General features: G+C 37.9%; 1 protein-coding gene across 1 annotated transcript in view; it reads left to right on the top strand.

The window, feature by feature from the left end:
- The window catches only part of GREB1 (growth regulating estrogen receptor binding 1), an 87,342-nt gene extending 65,568 nt beyond the window's left edge, over window positions 1-21,774 (top strand). The window contains exons 23-33 of the mRNA XM_066547204.1: window positions 5,764-5,866; window positions 6,582-6,740; window positions 8,453-8,595; window positions 9,353-9,514; window positions 11,266-11,470; window positions 12,294-12,468; window positions 13,385-13,603; window positions 15,895-16,030; window positions 16,578-16,778; window positions 18,251-18,389; window positions 20,042-21,774. Of these exons, the coding sequence (XP_066403301.1) occupies window positions 5,764-5,866; window positions 6,582-6,740; window positions 8,453-8,595; window positions 9,353-9,514; window positions 11,266-11,470; window positions 12,294-12,468; window positions 13,385-13,603; window positions 15,895-16,030; window positions 16,578-16,778; window positions 18,251-18,389; window positions 20,042-20,205 (1,806 nt within the window). The 3' untranslated portion in view covers window positions 20,206-21,774. The remainder of the gene's footprint in view (window positions 1-5,763; window positions 5,867-6,581; window positions 6,741-8,452; window positions 8,596-9,352; window positions 9,515-11,265; window positions 11,471-12,293; window positions 12,469-13,384; window positions 13,604-15,894; window positions 16,031-16,577; window positions 16,779-18,250; window positions 18,390-20,041) is intronic.
- The last annotated feature ends 1,650 nt before the right edge of the window (window positions 21,775-23,424 follow it).

Genomic DNA, 23,424 nt, shown 5'->3' with positions numbered 1-23,424 from the left:
CTTCCGTTAGAATTTTATATTGCGTTCACATCAAACCCCATAAAGATATGATTCTGAAAGCCATCCTAAACATTCAGATTAACCAATAAGAAATTTTTTCTTTGGTATTTGAGTCCCAAATGTAAATTGTGGATCTCAGAAGAGTCATTCAGAGACTTCTGACAGCATACTACACATGGTGAGAAGGTTTTGATAGTTCACACACCTGATATTTGCAATTTAACTAACTGTTATCAAACAGATAGCTTGTTTATTTGTCAGCCCACTTTTCGCTATCAAATCTCTGGTTTTTTTTCCAAGTATGGAATAGGCCTCTTGTTCACCCTCTGTACAGCTGTGAATTTCAGCCTTGGTAACAATTTTTTTATTTGAAACTCCATCTCTTTTTCAGCTGTCTTCACAATGCAGGTCATTTCCTAGTGTTGTATGGGGTCCTACAGTTGGATTAGTTCCTAAAGGATGCTTTTTATATGTTTATTCATTTTATATTCCTCAGTTCTTTCTGAAGAATATACCTGTTTCACACAGAACAAATTCATGCTCATCAAATCAGGAGTATCATATCTTCTTCCTAAATATAAAAATGTCGGCTTATATATTAATTTAATAGAATTTTCTATTTATTATTCCATGGAAATCTCTTAATTTATTTCTATCTTCATGGAAAAACCCAGCAACTTTTTCTACCTTTACTATTTTAACCTCCCAAAGTACTTAAAATGCCTGTAAACCAAACAAACAGTTTGGTTTAAAAGTATGTGGGTTAATTTAAGGTATAACAGTGCAGTGTTTCTTGAAGGGAATAGTAGCAATAAAATGTGCAATAATTAGAATTACCCTTGTCTTTTGAAAAGAAATAATTTTCCTTCCTGAAGTAGGTTTTATTCATTTTTTTTGATAATATTAACATTTCACATAGACTTAATACTTACTGCATCAAGAGGTATAGGCAGAAATCAAAACAATTATTAGACAGCTCATATCTAAATGTTGATAACATCTCAGCCAAAGTGTAATATTGCCAGAGTAGTATCTTCCCAAAAATTAGTAATTACTTGTTTTCTTTATCAGGCAGTGATTCCTTTACTAAAATTTAAATCAGGAAGCAATTTTCTGATTAAAATGAAAAATGCTAAATCAACAGAGCAAGAAAACATTAGAGAATCAAAATGACAATTCTCACTGTCAGGGAAATTAGTAACAAAATATGCTCATCCTTCTCTCACAGAGATATTTTACCCTATGTGCTGGTCAAGATATTTTGCTGGAAGACTTGACGCATTTTTACAAGGACAGTTATGTACATTAGAAGGCAATAAATGTCTTATTTTTACAATAGGCTTTAGGAAATGCAGTAAAAACTGGATAGGTATGGACTAATTTATCTGTAATTAGCTCACATGATCAAAGTGAAGCCATTGGTTAGTGAGTATAATTTAATATACATCACCATGAGCAATACGTATTGTATCTATGGCTCAACATCTGTTCCCTGGTACCCCCATGCAAATGCCTATATGGAATTCTAAATTCCCTCAAGTATTTTTTCTTCAGAACATTCATCTTAAAGTTCCCCAAACTGCAAATCAGGGTTTCATATGTTCAGTTTTTTAACTGGATTTTACAATTTAGAACTGGCATTTTCCTGAAGTGTGGAAGCTGCTGGTGAGCACAGCTCACTCCTGTGGCACCACATCCAGGGAATGGAGCAAGCATGTCTTAAGACACTTCCTGAAGAAGAAAACTGCTGCCCATTTAATTACTCTAACTTTATTAAAAACTCATTACAATGAGTGTATACACCATTCAGCTTATATAAGAAAAATATTAGGGAAATATTTAATATATCTATTATTAGCTGTATTTTAGAAGAATGTAGCATGTGGAAACATGGAGAAGAGCCATCAACATTTAACCAACTGTCTGTGGATCATCAGCATGTTTTCTGCAAATCATCATTGATTCACAGCCCTCAGTTTGAAAACCACTGTCATGATATGTGAAGAACTGTCTTACCTGGAAATTAGAATAGAAAAGCCTTTTGGAATTATTTCCCCTTTCACCATATTTCTCCAAATATGAGACCTGAAATCAGATGATGCTTTATACCAACATGTAAGAATAATAAAATACTTCTAGTGGTCCTGGTGTCCAGCATCTGGAACAAGTTAAAAAAGGAAGCTCATTACTGTTGCATGTTCTACAACAGCACTTTTGAATGTCATTCCCTGGATGCTTGGAGGGACACATGCAGTTTATTTCACTGGAATGCTCTCTCTCAGATTCTTGATTGGTTTGCACCCTATGCTTGATATCTATGGCAAGCAAAGTTCAGTGGTCAAAATCTTTGGAGAGTTTTCCCCTTCTCTTTGGTAATATATGTCTTTGATAGAAAAACTAGACCTTCATATATATGTCAAATTTTCTTCAGGAAAAAAATTGAATTCATATTCCTTCCTCTTCCTCATGGATGAAGAGCTTCAGAGTAAGCATATTCTTAGTATTTTAAGGGCTACATAATCCATGACATTAAGGATGAGAATGGAAACAAACCCCCTAAATCTCATCAGGCCCCAAATTCCCTAGTTATCATCAGTTTTCAAAAGATTTGAGATTTTCATTTCTTAGTCTTCTGGGATTTTCTTCTTCCAAGTCTGATTCTTCAGATGTCTGTCTTCTAAAGTCAGATAGACAGGAACAAATTGAGTAATACTTCCATTATTTGGAAATATTGCCCCCCAAATGCCTTATCTTACAAAGCACTGAGCACTGCCACATGTTTGAGGAACCTTTTTTCTGGAAAGCAGAGCAGTTTGTCATAGTGGCCCCTCTCATGTACATTTTGTTTCAGAAATTGTAAAAATACACCCCAGTTCTAGGTTCCTTCAGTCTTTTAATCTGTTCGCAACTTTGTATTCAGAGCAAGGACAGCATATAGGGAAAAACACCTTGCTCAGAGTACTTCCTTACCAGCTGTTGTCATTATTAATATATCATGCTTAGCCCAGAGTCACCAGTTGGGATCAGCACAGCATTGTGCTTGACTTCCCTAAAGCCATGTAAAGCTGCAGACCAATCAGGTATCCACGTTAAATTTTCTTTTCAGATCTCCTGTTTATTGCAGTTAGGAGATAGGGGATGGGCAAGATCCCCTTATGCAGAGCATTATGCTTCAAAGGTGTGCATACCCTGCTTGCAGGATCTCTTTGTAGCTACTTACAGTGCACAAACTCTTGGAAAAAGGGGTAGTGACAGATGGGGCAAGATGGGGAGTTGTAGATGTAGAAGTTGTGGTTTCTGATTGTTATTCCATTTATTTTCAAATTTTATTTTCAAACAAAGAAAAAGTCTCTATGCTATTCCATTTTGCCTGGAGATGGTACACATATAAAACAGTACAATTAATTTTAGAGGTGCATTTAGCTATCTGGGGATGTTACAAGTTCACTTGTTCAAGATTCTTCCCTTCTGGAGTAAATGCTGATTGTAAATGAGATGTCATTCATTTCTCATTTTCTTTTTGAAAATCTTCTGAAAATTAAAAAGGTGTTCTCTCTTTCACCAGTTCATTTCTTGAGCAGTAAATGCAGGCAAATGTGCTAGTGAATGGAGTCCAAATATGAATGCTGCATGTGCTCAGCCCAATCTCTGGCAGGGAAACATTCTAATAACATGGAGATATTCCTGAAATTTCCCAACAGCTTTTTACATACAGCATTGCTCATATCTAGCAGTTCATATAACTCAGAGTACTGAATTGGAAACCTTTAATGTGACAGATAGAGATTGGGTAAGATCTGATGCATGCAGTGGCCTAAGTGCATGCATTAGATTAGTGGTGTAGCACTTGTCATCCTGTGGTTCCACCATTTTTGACTCATGACCCTACAGTTTGTGTACACTTGAGCCTGGTGACTGATGCTTTTCATCTCAGCACCATGCAGCAGTAGCCTCATCACTCCCACACACATTCTGAAATACATGAGTTGGATAGAATAAAATTTTAATGCATACCGAAAAGACAAAGTAAGGCTTTCAACATGTTGTTCTGTTGACAATTCTAAGTATATACTTCAAACAGACTAAGAATTAATTTTTCTATAGATATCTAATATCAACGAGAAAGGTGTGCTTTTGATAAATGATCTCTTGTTTGAAATTTGGAAACTGTTAATATATCAGGCTACCCTGTGTTTAATGAAAAGATGATTAGAGGCACTTTAAAAGAGTATGTTCATAAGAGAATAAAAAGGTAGTCTCAGACATGAGGAAAACAAATGAAAGTATTTTCTTTGTTTGCCTCAGATGTGGGAAAATAAGATGGTTTTGTTTTAGCTCCTCAATGAGTAGCCATTGTTTATAAGTTTAGAACCTTGTTCCAGGGTCAGAGGAAAAAATTCTTATCAGTTTCAATGGAGTTTACATAAAAAACAAAACTGGGAGTTAGAAACATCTGGTCCATGGGCTGACTATAGTCCATGCTGTCATTTCCTCTACTTGAAGTTACTCTTTTTTAAGTGTTACTCCAGTATGACAGAGTTGTATGCTGACATTGGATTCTCAACAGAGAACGGGGATAATGAGACCCTTATCCACCCTTTGCAAGCAACTGTTCGAACTGCAGTCTGATATGAGAAACAGATAATGAGCTTTGACCAAAACAAACGTCTCTTGCTTCGAATTTAAAGTCTCCCTTCCTCAAGTGTTGAGAGAAAATTAAAATTTTTCTTGTCATAGACGGAAAACAGTAACTTAAGTAATCTGTTTAGCAATTCCAACACCCTATGCTTCTGACATGTCCTAGCAGTAATGGAAGTGAAGCTGGGTTTTCAATTCAGTAGTAACATAGACCTAATCCAAAATCTGATGCCACTTTGTGAAATCAGACAGTTGCTGTCCAATGTGTTGTAACTGATCTATGTGTTAACCTCCCCTGTACAGCCCACACACACACAATATCATGGTTTTTGAAGGGGCCTGCTTGGATATGGCCTTATTTACTTGATGTTATCATCAGCAAACTACCTGTGAAAGACAGAACAACCCATTGAGTAAATCACTGGCTGTGGCTTAAACCTTCCAGCATACTCTTGATGTAGCAAAGGGAAAATTTATACACTGTGTTGATGGGGTGAAAAAGAAAGGAGAAAGTTGTATTTTAAGATAATTTTTAAATGGACTTTTAGAGGGTAATTTTAAAAGATTGGAAGGGAAATATTGTATTTTCAGCATGAGAACAGGACATTGACATTGTTTCACATACCATGTCCTTCCAGAGTGGAAGTGGCCAGCAGGAGCTCTCCCACGGATGTGTTGCCACTTTTACTCCTCAGGAGAGTGACTGAATTCAGTAGCAGGCAGTGTACTGGTGAATCATATGGAAATGAAAGGCTTGGGATAATTCTTTAGTTATCTTGTAATTCGAGGGTTCTTTGTACATTTTATGAGCCTCTGTGATTTTTAAATGTTCATTGCCTGTGTAGAACCTATAACATCAGGAGAGAAAATTCTTGTCTCTGGGCCTGTAATTAGACCTGTGATATAAAATGTGTTTTCCAGCTAGGCTCCTGCACAGAGAGAATAAAACTGTTGAACATTATGCTTTTCATTTATGCCAAGGAATATACAAATAACAAAGATATCCAAGTCCTGAATATTAACATTCAGTTTCACCACAGCTACAATTTCCAGATATGTGGAAAACTAATATAATGAAAAGCAAAATTTTACACTTTTTTCTTTTCCTAATTTGTATGTTTACAGATAGGGAAAACGGGTGCCTACCTGCAGTTCCTCAGTATTTTGTCCCGAATGCTGATTAGACTGACAGAAGTGGATGTTTATGATGAGGAAGAAATCAACATCAGTAAGTTCCTGGTATAAAAATATTCTGGAGACAATAGAAAATTGTTATGCTAAATTGAAATATAGTTGTCTGTATATTCTATACCTATTCTATCCTATTCACCTTTGCAATTGCTTTACATTATATAAATACTGTAAGAAAAATTTTCTGTGATCTTCAACTGATACTTAAGAATATATTATTATTTTATTAATTGTTTAGAATTTAAGCAAAGAACATACCTCTGGTTTTTGTGGAAAGGGATCAACAGCATTTATGTATATTAAATGATATCCAGCCATTGGTCTTCAGTGTAGAATTGGAATTAACTTCTGTGGTAAAGCATATAAAAGGAATCATTGAAATTTTGCCAGATTTATACCCTGAGGAGCAATGTCATATTTTCTTATTACACAAGATTACCCGAGGGAAGGAAGTTTCTGCTCTCTAATATCTAATTTTAGTCCAAACTTGCTTTATTTACAGTATATTACTGCTCTGTGTTCCCAGATGTATTTCTGTCAGACAGGACATGAAGATAAATTTTTAAAAGGTAGAGTTGCATTGAGGTGCAAGGTTCATTTGTGCAAAAGTTTACCTCAGTGCATAATGATATTGTGTCATCAGACTAATGAAAGACAAAATGAAGCAGGAATAACAGGTACAGCAAAAACATCTATAGCAATATAAAGAGCTTTAAAAAATTCTGAATTCTTATTTTTCAATACTATCATAGACATAAAAGAAGAATCTGATCAATACTACCATCAACCTGGAGATATGTGGCCAGATTTGGATACATTTAAGAAGATGCCTTTTGACTACACCATCCATGACCCAAAATATGAAGATGCAAGTCTGATTTGTTCAAAGCTTCAGACTATAGACAGTGAAGGTTAGAATTTTTAAAATCTGATTGGTACACATCTATGTATTTATTTGTATTTAATGTGAGAATCCTGTTAAATTTTTAAGCAGAGTTAAAATATCAGAATTGCTTTTGATTAAGTAATAGTGAAAAAAGATTTCAAGTTTTCCAGATGAAGTACCAGAGTATGACCCATATAAATTACTTAAGGAATATTATATGGATAGTCTTTCATTAAAAAAGCTCTAATTCCTCAATAAGTTTGTGCATTTGAATGATTTTATAAAGTAGCATTGTCCTGCTCTGTAGCAATGCAATGATTTATGTGCATAAAGTTAGCTTTGTATTTAAAAGTATCTATAGGTTTATTTTTTAGGTTTTAGGTTAGGTTTGGAAAGCATGAGATGAACATGCTCAGACCTAGATTCCTGGAGTATTGGTGTGTGAATTAGTGCTCTGAATTAGCCAGCTGGACATACAGAGGCCCGTGGGAGTGGGTAGCAGGGAGGAAACCCTGCGGTTCAGAAAGGCCTTGGCAGGCTGGAGAAGTGGAGCCTCAGGAACAGGACCCTGTTGAACAGTTCATCCAATGTGCCCCTTGCACTTGGGATAGAATAACTTTATTCAGCTGTACAAGTTTGGGGCCAGCTCTAGAGACAGCAGCTTTGATAAAGGTGACTTGATGGTGCTGGTTGACAACAATTAAACATGAGTCACCAGTTCTCCACTGGGTCAATGGCTTACTAATAACCTAGCAACAGGTCAAGGGAAGTGATTATTCTTCTGTGATGGCAACTCTAAGGCCATATCTGGGTATTCTGTCAAGTTTTTGGCTTCCCAATATGAGAAAGACATTGACATCGAGAAGTGAGGCCAGTAAGCAGCCACTAAGACGTGGAGAAAATTGGAGTGAATTGGGTTTGTTTCATCTAGGGATGTCTAGCAGGTGCATCTGAATGCTGTCTTCAATTTCCTAATGGGAATTTATAGAAAAAAACTACTATAGATACACAGCATAAGGACAAGAGACAACAGACACAAGTTGCAATATGGGAAATTACAATTAGATTGTATGAAAAATATTTGCAGAATAAAAAGTAGTCAAACTATGGAGCAGGTTGCCCAGAGAGATTATGAAAGCTTCACTCTTGGTGATTTTTGAAACTTAACATGACAATGAAAAGCTTTGAGCAGCCTGATCTGATGCTAAAAATCTGAGTGGAAGATTAAATAACAAAGTCCTTTTCAGCAGAAAATATACCTCATCTTCCCTCAGTCTCTCACAAAGAGGATCCTTTGAAAAATATGGATATACTTGAAGGATCAACATCACTAAATTGCCAAATTAATTTCACATAATCTCCTGTGATGTCTGTCACAGAATGGCAAATGTCATAAGGCTCTTTATTACTATTCATTGGTTTTGTAAACATTCTATCAATAATAGCAACAATGAAAATTTTAATGATCAGGCATTGCTTACTTCTCAGCCTTATGTGACATCTGTAGTGAATTACCATAATCAAGAATTTGTAGATAATTCCTTGAAGCTCTCTTTGCTGTACATAGTAATTTATAAAATATACTGTGCTCAGAATGAAATTCATGGTTTGTTTTGTATGTGTTTTATATTGCCATTTTCCTAGAAGCTGCTTTCGGTGACAGAAACAGTCTGTCACAAGAGAATACATTCTATCCTTGAATATATGTTACATTTAATTTGTTTCTTTTCTTAATAGACAGATCAATGAGCAGGAGACAGGAAGATATGTACACATGCCGTCAAACAACCAGGATGAGATTGTCCAAGTATGCAGCGTACAACACCTACCATCACTGTGAGCAGTGTCATCAGTACATGGGGTTCAATCCCAGGTACCAGGTAAAGATGTCCAGGTGTTACTCTGCAGATCAGAAGCTGAAGCACTCACAACCCAAACACAGTTTGTGTACATTCACTGTATTTTGATTGGCTTAGAAGTTGTGTTTGTGTACACATACAGCTGATTTACAGATTTTGTATTTCTAGAGGTTTGCCTGCCTTGGCTAGGTTGCAGTTTGGGGAGCTCAGAGGACCGACCCTTGTGTCATTTATGCTAGTTTATTTGGTGCTGTGATCTGCATGTGTACTTCCAGTTAAAATTACTTTCCCAGTAAGATTTCCACTGGGCTTTGTTTAAGTGGAAAAGTTTGCACCTAAGTGACTGCAACAGGTGCTACTTCTGATACAGGAGTAGTCCAGCACAGAGTAGTCAATGTGTGGTATACGACTTGCTTTTACTCAGAATAACCCTCTAATTTCTTGCCTGTTTTAATGTGAGGAAGAAAGTGTCAGCAATGCAAATACTGTTTTTATGTGCCAGTATTACTGAAAGCCAGGAGGGGCCTGTAAGTATTGGTGCCATCTGCAAGATGAAACTGAAACAGTTTCAAAAGAGGGAACACTTTAATCTGTATTTTTTTAGTGTAAACTCTAGCCTAGGGATTATTGCTTAACACTTATGAATAATGAAGCTAAATCTAATGTCATACAGTAAGTGACTGTAATCTCTTTTGCAATGTTGTAAATGTATATAAACTACACTGAGACCTTGTAGTTTGACTTTAACTGGAATTATCATATTTTTTCTCATCCTTAGATTTATGAGTCGACTCTGCATGCATTTGCCTTTTCCTATTCTATGCTGGGAGAAGAAATACAGCTGCATTTTATCATTCCAAAATCAAAGGAGCATCATTTTGTCTTTAGCCAACCAGGAAGACAGCTGGAAAGTATGAGGCTGCCGCTAGTCACAGATAAGGTAGCTGGATTATTTTTATTTATATTTATGGCCATATATGGGAGAGAGACACCACCAATTTCAAAATTTGTTGAATTAGTATTCTCTATACTACTATTGCTACTGTCAAGAGACAATGAAGATGTCCTTATGCTAAGCTTGTATTTTCTCCCAGAAAGGGATATGTGAAAAAAAATTTTGAGACACCAAAAAGCTCTATCTTTTGGTCATAGTCTAGGTTGATCCTTTGGTATAAACAGTCTTATCTGTAACAAAAGGTCTTTGGTTATGGGTTTAAGATGTTAAAGTGAGAATAGTTTCTGCAAAGAAACTCAAAGATATTATTTCATTTATTATACCATTAGTACGAGGAAGCATTTTTTCCTGTAGAGAAAAAGCAGTGGAATATCCTGTTTTATGCTGCATAAATGCTTAGTTACTTTAATATAAAAATAATGCTTTCAAAGAATCTTAGTCATGGTTTCAAGACTGTATAAAGAATTACATTTCATGCTTGTAGAAAGGTATCTATTTGACAGGCTCTAACCACAGAATCACAGAATAAATGAGTTGGAAGGGACCCACAAGGATCATTGAGTCCAACTGCTGGCCGTGCACTGCACCATCCCCAGGAGCCACACCCTGTGCCTGAGAGCACTGTCCAAACACTTCTTGAGCTCTGTCAGGCTGGTGCTGTGACCACTTCCCTGGGGAGCCTGTTTCAGTGCCTAAACCACCCCTGACACAACTTGAGACCATTTACTCAGGTCCTGTCCCTGCTCACCACAGAGAAGAGATCAGTGCCTGCCCCTCCTCTTCCCCTCATCAGGAAGTTGTAACTGCAGTGAGGTTTCCTCTCAGTTTCCTCCAGGCTGAACAGAAAGTTACCTCAGCTACTCCTCACACGCCTTCCCCTCATGGCTCTTCACCATCTTTGCTGCCCTCCTTTGGACACTCTCTAATGTTTTTCTTATATTGTGGTGTCCAAAACTGCACAGAATAGTCAAGGTGAGGCCACACAGGTGCAGAGATGTTGACCTTTACAGAGATTCCTGATGCCCACGTCTAAGGTGAAGCTGTGCCTTGCTCAGGCCACACTGCTTGGAGTATTGAAGCAATTTGTGGAACAGCAGTAAGCAGTATAGCACTTCTATCCTGGAGAAAATAAGCTGCTTCCAATAAACACTTATAAATCAGTATCACCCTCCAGTTGAAGTTTTAAATAGAAGAACCAAGACAGCAACACAACAGCAATGTAAGAATGACATCTCCTGCTCTCCCTCACCCAGTAAACTTGTGCTTGGCTACATGGTCGGAGCTGTGCACTGGGTCCTTGTGGATTCTTTTCTTGCTTCTGCCACTGGCCTGGTTGAGGCTTTGACATTTAAAGACTATTCTCCCTTTACTTCTTTTTCTATTCCCTTGCTCCAGTCAGAAGAGTTGTACTGTAGTTTTGGAGTAAGGTGTTTCTTGCAGTCCTATATCGTATGGACCTAAATCCTCTTGCAGATCTATCCTCAAGGTACCTCTGCACTTGGCAGGCCAAGGTTAGTAGTCCTGTCCATCCGACCACACTCTTATTGGTCAATTAAGCTAATGATAGAGTTTTCTTTTTTCCAATTCTTACAAAAGTTGTTTATTTTCCTGTCAAGGAAGTTTAAAATGTGTCAGTTTGTCTAGTGTTAGTGTATCTGAATTATTCTCCTGAAGAATCTATTTCTCCTTTTTCTGTCCAGATTAATACAGAAGCTCACAGTTCTTTTTACCCACAGAGTGAAGATTACATAAAAAGTCCCACTTTCACTCCCACCACTGGCCGTCATGAACATGGACTTTTCAATTTATATCATGCAATGGATGGAGCCAGTCATTTGCATGTTTTAGTTGTCAAGGAGTATGAAATGGCCATATATAAGAAGTATTGGCCCAACCACATCATGCTCGTTCTTCCAAGCATTTTCAACAGTGCAGGAGTAGGTAAGTGTAACAAGAGGTTCTAAAAAATGTGGACACACAACTTGGGTCCTTAGGTGTTGTTATTTGACAGTGCAACGTAGTCCCACAGCTTGCAGCTAGGATGTCTGATCTGGTGATCTGTATTCCCTCTGAAGACAATGTGTCACAGCTGAAGATACACTTCTCTTCATCCAGGACACCTAGAACAAGCTCAATGAGTTGCACCCTAAAAATACTTAATTCTTCTATTGTCTTTGAAAGAAGCTGAGGGTGTTAAAGCTCAGATGGAGTTTCACAATTTCCACAATTTCACTTGTGGAAATAAGTTGCATGCTATTTGCATGGGCAGTGATGCTCTGGTTGGTTACATCCCTCAGGAAGGTTCTGCTAATATAACATCTGTGAAATATTAAACCCTTTTCTTGTGCTGCTGGAACACCTTATATACAGCAGTAGTGACATACATTTAAAGTAGATCATCAGGGACAATTTCCAGTGTCATTCACTGAAATGAATGAGTTAGAGATGTCAACATCTCTAACTCTTTGCACTAAGAGATGCTAATGAACACAAATATTGTCTTGTGAAAGAATTTGTCACTAAATCCTTAAGACACTAGAAAATCTTTACCACAGAAGTCATGCCTCATTTTTCATCCTTGCCAATGTGGTTCTTTAAGTCACTTGCTTGGCAAGTTGGCTGTGGGTGGTGGTTGGGTTAAAATCTTCAAAGTGATTTATACCCTTGTCTGTGCAGAAATATTCACTTCAAAAGGCTTCTTCTTCAAAAAGCAAACAGTTTCTGCCCCTATTTTTATTCTGGTGGTTTATGTCCATGGTTTCAGGTGCTGCACACTTCCTGATTAAAGAGTTGTCATATCATAACCTGGAGCTTGAACGGAATCGGCAGGAAGAGCTGGGGATAAAACCCCAGGATATTTGGCCTTTCATTGTCATTTCAGATGACTCCTGTGTTATGTGGAATGCAGTAGAAGTTGATTGTTCAGGAGACAGGAAAAGGTAAAATGTGTAATATATGCTTTTTCATCCGATCCCTCTTAACCTTTCTCTGCATGTAATTTTGTTTGCTACACTACAACTTCTACCCTGTACAAGCAGAGAATTATATTTGCTCAAGGAGAGTACTTTCCTAGGTATCTGTCTTTGCATAACATGTAGTGTCCTGTCCCCTGAGGATTTACGTGCCCTGCAGTCATTGCTGTTCAAGCTAGAGTTACTTGGACTGCAGATTTCAGACCCTGTACACACTCCCTGACACACTGGACAACATGGACACTCACATGTCCATTTTTCACCAGATTTTTCTAGGGAAGATAAATGAAGCTAAGCTAAGTTCTGTGCAAGTTGTGCAACTGATTTCCTTTGGCTCTTTTGTCAGTCCCAGTCTGTATGTCTCCTTTATGAGTTCCCCAAATCCCTGAACTAGCATTTTTGTTTTCATTGCTTTAGAATATTGTTTGTGCTAGATATTTTTATCTATTCCATGAACAGATTATACAGAATTTATAGCAAACTTTCAGAGAGAATGACATTTGATGAAAACTGAGATTTATGGACTCTAGGGGTGGGCTGGAAGGATCTTAATACTTTGTGCTTAAGTTATGGCACAAGTCAGCAACTCTCCAAGATTCATTGGAATATTATCTAGGTAACTTTAAAAGTTCATATATCTGAGTGAATATTTTGAGAGATGTAGACTAAATTACAGATGTGTCATACCATCCCCACCACATAAGCACTAGTTAATTTTAACTATAGTGAGAGACAAAAAAATACAGTCAAGTAAGACAACACTGAAGTTATCTGCCTGAAAGTCATAACAACTTCCAACTGTTAAGAATTGCTCTTCAGCAGAAAGAGATTCTGAATGTTCTCTATATATTTTAAAATTAACACATTTTCATAATTATTGTAGTGACTATACATGGACTGAAAGGAATGTTTCCCTGAAGCAAATTCTGCAACACATTGAAGCAACTCCCAATGTCACTCATTATGCCCTAATTGGAATGAGAAAATGGTCCAGTAAAACAAACAGTGCTGAGATCAAGGAACCATTCTCCTGCTGCCATGTGCATGACTTCATTATGCTGAATGTGGATCTGACACAGAATGTACAGTACAATCAGAACAGGTAAGTGAATCAGTAGCACTTTTCAGCAGAGGTGATGAATCAAATAAAGGGTTTTTTACAAAAACAAAGCTTAAACAAAGCTCTTGTTTTTTTAGGGAAATTGTGAATGGAATACAGACAGTTTTTGTTTTCTTACTGGTGATTCAAATCCTTCCCAGGCTGCCAGAAGTTGGAAAAAGACTTTAATTTCTATAGTTCCAAATAAAATAGTGATAACAAAGTGACAGGATAGACATAGACAGCAGTGTACTCTGCAGTATTGGTCTACTCCAAGTGGCCTTTGGTAAATAATGTACTTCCTTTCTTGTCTGCCTAACTGCTCTCCCTTCCAAAGGCAACAGGGATATATGCATGAATGGTGCATAACCAAATCTCATTCAGATATATATATGTCTGGGCATTTTACCCTTAGTAGCACAACAGTGCAGCATACCACATGTGTGCTCATCAGGACAATCAGAAGAAAAGAATAAATAAGTCTTGTTCACATTGGTGGTTGTTTCTCACATTCAGCTATCTCAGAAATCCCACTTTTTCTGTTATCGTGCCACTTAGGATATATCAGATTTTAATTTTCTCATGCACAGCATTACCACAGTTGACAGAACTGTATTCACTAGGTTCATAGTCTCACAGAATTTCACTGATCTGTGTGAAATAAACTATGGGTTTCCTCCCATTTCTGAGGGACATGCATTTATAACAACAGAATGAAGTGTATATATATCACTAGAGGTGGGATTCGCTTGTCTAAAACTGGTCTTTCAGTGCCTTAGAATATGGAAGACATCCATATGGGGCTGGCAGGTATGACATGAAATGTGTGGTTTTCTGCAAGCTGTGTGGGATAGCCCAGGTAATTAAAATGGCTCTAAGTTACACTTGGGTAACTGAAAGTCAGTCACTGTGCTTTTCAGAAGAACTCTGCTAACTCAGGAAGATGTCTTTTGAGGCCCAAGCTTACTTATAACTGCAGGGAAGCATTCTGCATTCATTATGCTCTGAATAAACAGATGTTCTATATTTCTATTGTCACCAGCCTAACATCTTAAAAGAACAAATTTGCCCCTGTGCATCTCCTAGTAGAGAACTGTGCTCCCAGGCTGCCTAAGTGTGTTACCTTATGAAGCATTATGTATGAAGGGCAAATGGAGACAATGACAATAAAGCAAAATTATATGAGTACAAGCAACAATGTAAAAATGTCAGGAATGCCACATCACACAACCCATTTCCTGCCTCTGTCTTTGAACCACAGGAGGCTCAGGTTAATCCTGTGTGGGTACTGCTGACTGTGAAGTATTGTATGGCATTCCAAGCCTGGGCAAGAAAAAAGGTACATTTTAAAACCCAGAGGCAGTGACAGTCAGGGATATCAAATAACCATGTAGATATTGCTAAGATCAAAGAAAAAACTTAAAAAACTTATAATTGAATGCCATGTTTCTCACTGGTGTTGACTGTTGCACTGGTTGCCCAGTTAGCTTAAATTCAAGCCCGGGATGTCAATCCAATGGTTCTGTACATCATCTTGTTTCCTTTGTAAGAAATATATTCAAATTGAAGAACTGATCCTGAATTTTTCAGAGATCAGAGTATTTGAAGTTAGTCAGCTTTAGGAGTTTACCTTTTATTCTATTCCCTCATATTTTTTAAATGGGTCAAATTTAGCTGAGGGATGTTTGCCCTCATTCTGCTTAATCTTTTCCTGTGTCTCAGCAGTTCTCTTGTATAAAGACTACCTACCTTCAAATAGTTTTCGTTTCTAAAATACAATTACATTAGTTCTGTAGAGGAACATTGAAAAAATTGCTAGCTATTCATATTCTGAGGGGAAAATGAGTAGTCAGATACTTCTGTGAATTTGATAAATTAAACGTAAGGCTTGATCCCTTTCCTTGGAAGTCAAAGGAATTAATCTCCTTGACTGTATTTGGGGTAGTAATGTATGTAACAATTCCTTATGACTCCATTATTGTAGTAAAAAGGCAAAAAAATGTTTTAACTCCTGGGTATTTTCCTTAGCAATTTACTGCCTTTCCATTTTATGCTTTTGATCCTTTCCCTCCCTAAGTGCTTTCCCCCCTCATTCTGGTCTTCTCAAACTGATGCTAGCCTAGTTTATTACTAGAAAACTGAATCCCCTTTCCCTGACTGATAGGCACTGGTGGAGGGTCAGTATGTTTGATATCTGTCCTTTCTATGGTGCTGATCAAAGGCTCTGAGTGCTTGTATTTGTCAGTGTGTGATGAGAAACATTCCTCTGACCTGCTGTGATTTTTTCTTTCCAGATTTACATGTGATGATGTTGACTTCAATTTGCGTGTCCACAGTGCTGGGCTCCTCATCTCTCGGTTCAACCACTTCAGTGTCATGAAAAAGCAAATTGCAGTTGGAGGACAACGATCCTTCCACATAAAGTCTAAGGTGGGCACTGAGACCTCTGTTGCACTGTGGTTAAAATTCTGTTTTCCTTTCTTGTCTTTTTTTAACTAGGAGACCTGAGGTATTTTGGTGCATCATCTGTTGCCAGTAATGGGGTATGTCTGCCACGTGGGGCTTTTTTCAGTATTTTTTTTCTGAAATCCACAATATTCTTGTCATAATTACAATTTTCTATAATGGTTTTCCTTCAAAACTTTGAAAAACACATAAAGTGTCTCTGCAATCCAAGTAACCATTCACTATGTGGATTTTATCTACAGCTATAGAATCATTCAACTTTATGTGACTTTATAGGTAGGAGTACTTTGAGTTCAAAGAAGAAACCTCAAAGACTGTAAACACAAATATAATTTTATGAAACTGAAACTGAAACTGTTTTGGTGGCAGATATTTTTTGCTGAACAGCTTTTTTTCTTATGTAAAACTTAGATTTGTAGGGTAGAGATGTATTTCATACAAACCAGAATTCACAACATGTACAGTTTGATGGATTAAGATTGATCTGTACAAGAAATATTTTTCCTCACAGGTGTCTGACAATCCAGTTTCCATCTCCCCTGCTCAGTACATTTGTGCTCCTGACAGCAAGCACACCTTCTTGGCAGCACCTGCTCAGTTGCTCCTTGAGAAGTATCTCCAGTACCACAGCCATCGCTTCTTCCCTCTCTCACTGAAGAACTATAGCCATCCAGTGCTGTCTGTGGACTGTTACCTTAACTTAGGACCACAGGTACTGAACAAAACAATCTCCAAGTAGCTCTAGAAACATGTAGGCTCTGTTTTGGATGGGTTATTGATGTATTGCTTTGAAGAATGAGGCACATTCCTATAACGTTAAAATCGAATTCTTAGTCCCATAGAGACATTGTCAGAGGCTTGAACTAAAGTATGTGGAGAGAAATCCCAGTATTGTCCTAAATACTAATATAGTCTGTGAAGTGCTTTCTCAATCTGCTATAATTTGGCTCTTCCTACAGAAAATTTCTTCCACAAGAGGGTTTTACAAATACTAGATAACCCTTAGAAAGCACTTCAAATATACAGATGTTTTAGTTCACTTCAGACTGATAAGATGGGGCAGAGAATCAAATATTAAACAACCAGTGGGAATGGGAGACACTGAAATAGGTCTCAGGAGCTGTTGGCTCTCTCTGATAAGTCTGGATCTAAAGCCAAGGTCGTAATTCAACTCAAATACGTCAATAGAAATTTGTACTAGGGTGGTGTGGTTCAGGAGAGAGGGACTGTTTTTATCTCTTCACTGAATACCAAATGAAATTCAGTCTTTCTGGATTTACTGAACTTCTCTTCCAAAGAGCTGTGTAATAACCTTCCCATGTATGCTGTTCCCACAACATTTTGAGTTCTTAGGCTTTTGTTTCCACCATCTTTGGAAAAACAAGCTTTGTGGGAGGGCATTGTACTGTTACTGTCCTCATCCATTGCATCCTTGTGCTCTAACCCATTCAGCACATGAAATTATTTCACTTTCATTTGGAATTGCTGCCTGAACTGTAATATGATACAACAGGATTGAAGGAATATGGAATAGGCATACTGGTACAGAGTCTTAGTTGCTGAGGTTCAGCCTTCCTCCTCCACTCAATCATGCTGATCCATGCCAGATGAGGATGTATCCCAGCTAAGTAGTACAGTGGCACTTTTGAAACTAAGCCATGTGTGGAAGATACCCTTAATCTGAATTTATAAATCCTGAAAGAGTGCTGTAAATATTCCTGTTCCTGGTAGATTTCAGGAGTAGCCATAAAAACAAACTAGGCAAGAGGAAACCTCATAAATTCATGTATATGAATAACTCTACTGACTTGAGTAATCCTTGAGTAATCATAGTGTAAATGAAATTTGGAATTTCTAGGGGTTCTTTTCATGTCTGACTGTAGAGTTATTGTATTTACTCACAACAGCATTATGGTTGTGGGGAGCTATTGTTACTGCAGCTTTCAGACTCTATCACATAATAATAATAATAATAATAATAATAATAATAATAATAATAATAATAATAATAATAATAGTGCTTATGTATATTGTTAATAAGTAGTGCTATGTTTTGGAAGGAACTATAAAGCTCACAATATTTGGAGTTGGAAAGAAAATCTGAATTTGAATCAAGTGCAGATACTGGAAGCTTCATATGGAAGCTCTAAAGATGTTAATGTTTTTCCACTCTCTCCCAATCAGATTGCAGTTTGCTATGTGAGTTCTCGGCCTCATTCTCTGAATATCAGTTCCTCTGGTTTGACATTCAGTGGTCTCCTGCTGTACCTCTGTGACTCCTTTGTTGTGGCTAGCTTCTTGAAGAAGTTTCATTTTCTTAAAGGTGAGCTGCAATAATTTCATTACAAAGAATTAGGTGGCATGGTCTCTGAGAATGTGGGGGAAATCTATTTTATCTGTGTTTTAAATCTATTCTATTTATTTAATATATATGCATTTATACATATATGCATGTATTCATATTCTTCTTTATATGTCCCAACTTTGATGCTTGATCATGCTGGCTCTGCACTGTAGTAAACTGGTATATAGCAGTGCTATAAGTTCTGCAGATTTCTAAGTGGGAAGGAATGTTGGATCCATATCATCATGCCTAGAGTATGTGCACAACTCTTACTCTGTTTGAAAACTGATTATGCATGAAGCATTTACCTACTGTGATCTTACAGCTTTGTAAAATTTTGATGGAAAATAGGTGATTGACAAGCATCTGTCAAAATCTATTTCCTATTTTTAGAAATAGAAACTGGCTCATTTACGATTTATTCCTGATACCCAGTTTCTCCATGCAAACCTTATGATGCTGTGCAGCAGTGGAGACAACTAATTTCCACTTGTGTTGCAGACAGTTCCATTGCAAACTTCCTTTGGATCCTCCTGCTGCTATCTTAGGCATTTGGTGCTCTGGGGCTTTGTTTCCCTCAGCTATGACTGTCACTGGGAGAAGAGCACTGTGGTTAGTGCCTCTTGAAACTGACAGAGTTGTTATAAACTGCTGTGTTCTTCGTTGCAGCTAAAACAGAGGCTACCAGTCAGTCTCATTTTGCCAGTCAATAAACCAGTCAATTTTTATATCATGTAGCATAAAGTATGTTTGCTTTGGGATTTCTCCATCTCCCCTGCCAGTCTGCTTGATTTTCTAACCCGTCACATAAGAATTAAACATAATGTGACTCTGTCTTGTTTCTTTTTATTATATTCACTGGAATTTTTTGTCTCAGGCATTACCACTTACCTCACCATTTCTCATTTAGATTACTGTATGCTGGTGAGGTAATTATTTTCTCTTAAAGGAGGACTTTTCTCAGCAGCCATGAAGCCATGCATGCAAGTTAAAGTGGTTATCAGCATGCCAGACGGGACAGTTGGCATTGGTTACTGAAGTATCATTTTTTTAGTTTGGCATTCTGGGTTTGCTTGTGTCTGTAGCCACATAGACCAGATTCTTTCTTGCTAGGACATGAGTTTACCAATCCAAAAACCACTAAAATTTGTGATTAGTTTTAAAGACATGTTTAGACCATTTCTGGGCAGCAAAGCACAAAGAGCTTAGTCAGCCATCACAGTGATTGCCATGTGAGTTTTGCTGAGTGAGGGTTTCACGCAACAAAGGTAATGATCAGGAGGGCTACAATAGGAATGGATGTAGGGGTTTTATCTGGTTTGTGTCAGGACTCTTAGACCTCCTTAGACCTGCCAGTTTTACCTTTCCTACCCTAAGGATCATGGAAAGTGCTTCTAGTCCTGTTTACTAGGTGATTATGAGGTACCTCAAGTTACACAAGAAGATCCTGACAAATAGGTAGCTGAACATAGCTCTCCTCAAGTCCTACCTGAGTGGTTTAATTTTCTCCCAAGCCCATTTGTAACTCCTGATGTGAAAGGAGTGGAGTTCTCCATGCAGGGTGGTGGGAGGTGGGTGATCTCAGAACAAAGGGGATATTCACATGAGTTTCTTTTGAACTGTTTGCCCAGGTGCCACGCTGTGTGTGATTTGCCAGGATCGCAATTCTCTCCGCCAGACTGTTGTCCGGCTGGAGCTGGAAGATGAGTGGCAGTTCCGCCTGCGGGACGAGTTCCAGACTGCCAACGCCAAAGAGGACAGACCACTTTTCTTCCTGACTGGACGACATATTTAATTGAAAAGAGACACATTTCCTGAATGACACAAGACACTAATTGCCACCATCTCATGAAATTACTTTTGAGAGACTCTGCTTTCTGAACAGAAACAGGACTGTTTTCTGTTGTTTATTAGAATGATATCTAATCAGACAGCTTAAGATCATATTTACAAACATTGAAGTGACTTTTCTAATTTCATGTTCTGATGGAATTCATCCCTAATTCTTGGTAGAGACACAGAGACTTACATGGTGGAAAGCATTTCATAGCAGAAGAGAGGTCAATGAGTGCACTTCTTCTGTGACAAAGAAGACCACATGCAAGTTCATAAAGAAAAGGGTTAGGAATCTTTTTGCACATTCCAGAAATAGGAAATGTAAATTTAGGAGCAGGTTCTGGTTTACAAGTCCTATTTATCAGTCAGCATAGGGCAACAGGAGCTGGTACAGTTCAGTAGTATACTGCTTCTGATTGATCCAGATAGGCTTTTTACATGAAGATTTCTAAAGTATATTTCTTTAACAGCAGGAACTCAGTTGAAGCTTTAATTTTTGGAATAAGTGCCACACTGGATAGTTTTACCATGCAGGACTGTTGGAGAGGAAGATTAACTATATGTCTGGTTTTATTAGCATAAGGAAGAGAGTTAGCAAGGTAGATGTTAAAATGAGATCTGGACATTTAAACCTGAAACTGATATTAACTTGAATAACTGAAGAGATCAAATGGTGATACTGACCTGCAAGTGATTTATTTCTAGAACAGTGATGTTTTGTGACTAAATTGTAGACTGGCTGTAGACTTCAAGCTGAGGCAAGTGCACTCAGGAAAGCCTATGAAATGGTTCTAAAACACTCCCAATACACTTTCTGGGGATATTTTCTTGCCAAGGTGCTTCAAAGGAGTGAGAAAATGGAGATTACAATGCTGAGAAATTCAGGTGAAAATCTAAACCCATGTTTTTGAACAGCACCGGGCATTGTGGTATTTCGTGCGCTGTAGATGTTAAATCAGTGGTCACTGTCCTTGTCTTGGTGTTTGGGAATGCTGTCTAAGCTGCAACTTCCTGTTTGTCTTTATGGAATCAGTGTTAATGTCACTCAGTCAAGGTGTAGGAAGGATGAGTATAGACATTGTCAGAGGATATCTAATATTTGGGCAGGCCTTTCTTGATGGATACACCAATGAGGGGATCATTGGCTTTATACCGATGAAATGCCATTGGGTGGCTGAGTCTGTAACTCAGGCCAAGTACTGGCCTTCAAATGCAGGCATCTGCATGACTGTGCCAAAGAGCTAATTTAGGTTAATTTACAGAGGAAATGTAAGTTCTGTAAGTTGTGAATTCTGTAAGAGATGTGGATTGCTATCTACAAGGAAACTGCTGGCAATCAGTGTGCTTCTATATTTCATTGTTTGTGTTTCAGAGTGAGAATTCACTTTAAGTTTTGTGAAGGAAGGTGAGCATTGACCTATGTAAATAGTATTACTGTTCAGTTTTCATCAGGTGATTAGTTAATTTAAACTTTTTTTAAGGAAGTGTGACATTTATGTCTTTATAAATAAAGTTCATGCTTCATGGACATCTGTCTTGGTTATGTACTGGACCAATAAGTACACACACTTTTGTAGTGGAAAAAAACAGAGGAAAAGCACTGGCTGAAAGGAGTTAATATAATTAAGGAATGACCTGAACTGATCAAGAGAAAATACAGTTCTTCTTAATGGCCTACATCATAACACAGCCTCAAAAGTATAAGGATTTTTGAAAGAACTCAGATTGAAAGACAGTGAGTTGAAATTTCTTTTCCTGTAACCAAATATTTAAACAACTTACACCAAGTGTCCATTAACTTTTTTCTGTTTTAGGTCTGATATTTGCTTTGTCAGTCTCTAGACATCCATTTTCTCCAAGAAACTAAAAAAACCCTAAAATACAGAATAATAATAAAAAAAAATCACATTCTTTCTTAACATTCTTTTCTGCCACAAAGTTTCCAAAACTTTGACAAAATACAGCTGACAGTCACCTGAAGCCATCATACTCCTGAGTGTTGTTTCATGTTAACCTTTTTCTCCATACGGTATATCTGATAGGGGTCCCAGGGCCTGGCCTCAGCAGACCTGTGTCCATTGTGTGACCAAGTGCAATCATTCTCCATCATGGACTATATTTATGAGCAATTGTATCTGATGAAAGTTTCATGCACAGCCCATTGCCTTGGAGAGCACACCCTGTAATAAGACCAGATATGCCCTTACTCTGACCAAAATGCAGGTAATTCCTGTCATGCTGTTGGAGCATCTGTGCACCCACATGGTAGAAAAACACAGCATTTTTCCCACGGGAGGCCAAAAAATGATGGTGGATGACTCAGGGAGAGACAGCCTCCAGAGCCCCATCCAAAAGTTTCCTTATCCCTGACCTAGTTTACAAGCTAAGCCCCCCTAAAGTGTAAGGCTTTCATGGAGAGGGCAACGTACGTTTTGTGTCCAGCTGGGACTCTGAGATGATGAAGTAATACAGATAAATAATAATGATAAATTACTGTTTGGGTGGGACTGGCATCCTGTGCTGCAACCATTGCTGCTATAGTTCTTTACCATATGTGCATGTATGGGGCTGGGAACCCAGGTCCCAGGTCCACACTTCTCTTGTCTTTCTTTTGTGAGAAGGAATCACTGGCTTTCAGTCCCAGTGACCTTTGTGAGAAAACTTGGCCCATGCCCATTATGCACACAAAACTTTTAAGCATTTCCTATCTGGTTTTGGATGTGGCAAGAAAGCAGAACTCTGCATTCTGTGGATTCACTTGACAATGTGATAGCAAACAAACTTTTTATAGCCTCTGCCTTCTTCTCTAGCACCTTCCATGCTTTCTGATTTAATCATCCACTATTATCACCTGCAGATAGTATTATTAGCATGTTCTGAATTGTCAGTCAGAGGGAGAAGTAGTTTATGATTCAGCTTCTGTAAAAGACAGAGTCCAAATATAGAGAAGGTTATTGGAAAGCTGACATTATTTTCCTTCTTACCATCCTCTCTTCTCTGTTAAAGAGCTCTTCACAAGCACTTAAGCACTAATATCTGGTATCTAATCACTGGAGGACGTAAGGGATTTCATCCCTCCCTAGCAAGTGCCTCCTGTTGTGGTGACAGGGAATGTACAGATCTCAGCTCCCACTCTGCATCTAAAAGCAGTTGCTAAACATTGCTTATGGGGGGGTTG

Source organism: Molothrus aeneus, chromosome 3 (genome assembly GCF_037042795.1).
Source record: "Molothrus aeneus isolate 106 chromosome 3, BPBGC_Maene_1.0, whole genome shotgun sequence".
Classification (NCBI taxonomy): Eukaryota; Metazoa; Chordata; class Aves; order Passeriformes; family Icteridae; genus Molothrus; species Molothrus aeneus.
This window is presented reverse-complemented; position numbering and strand designations above follow the sequence as displayed.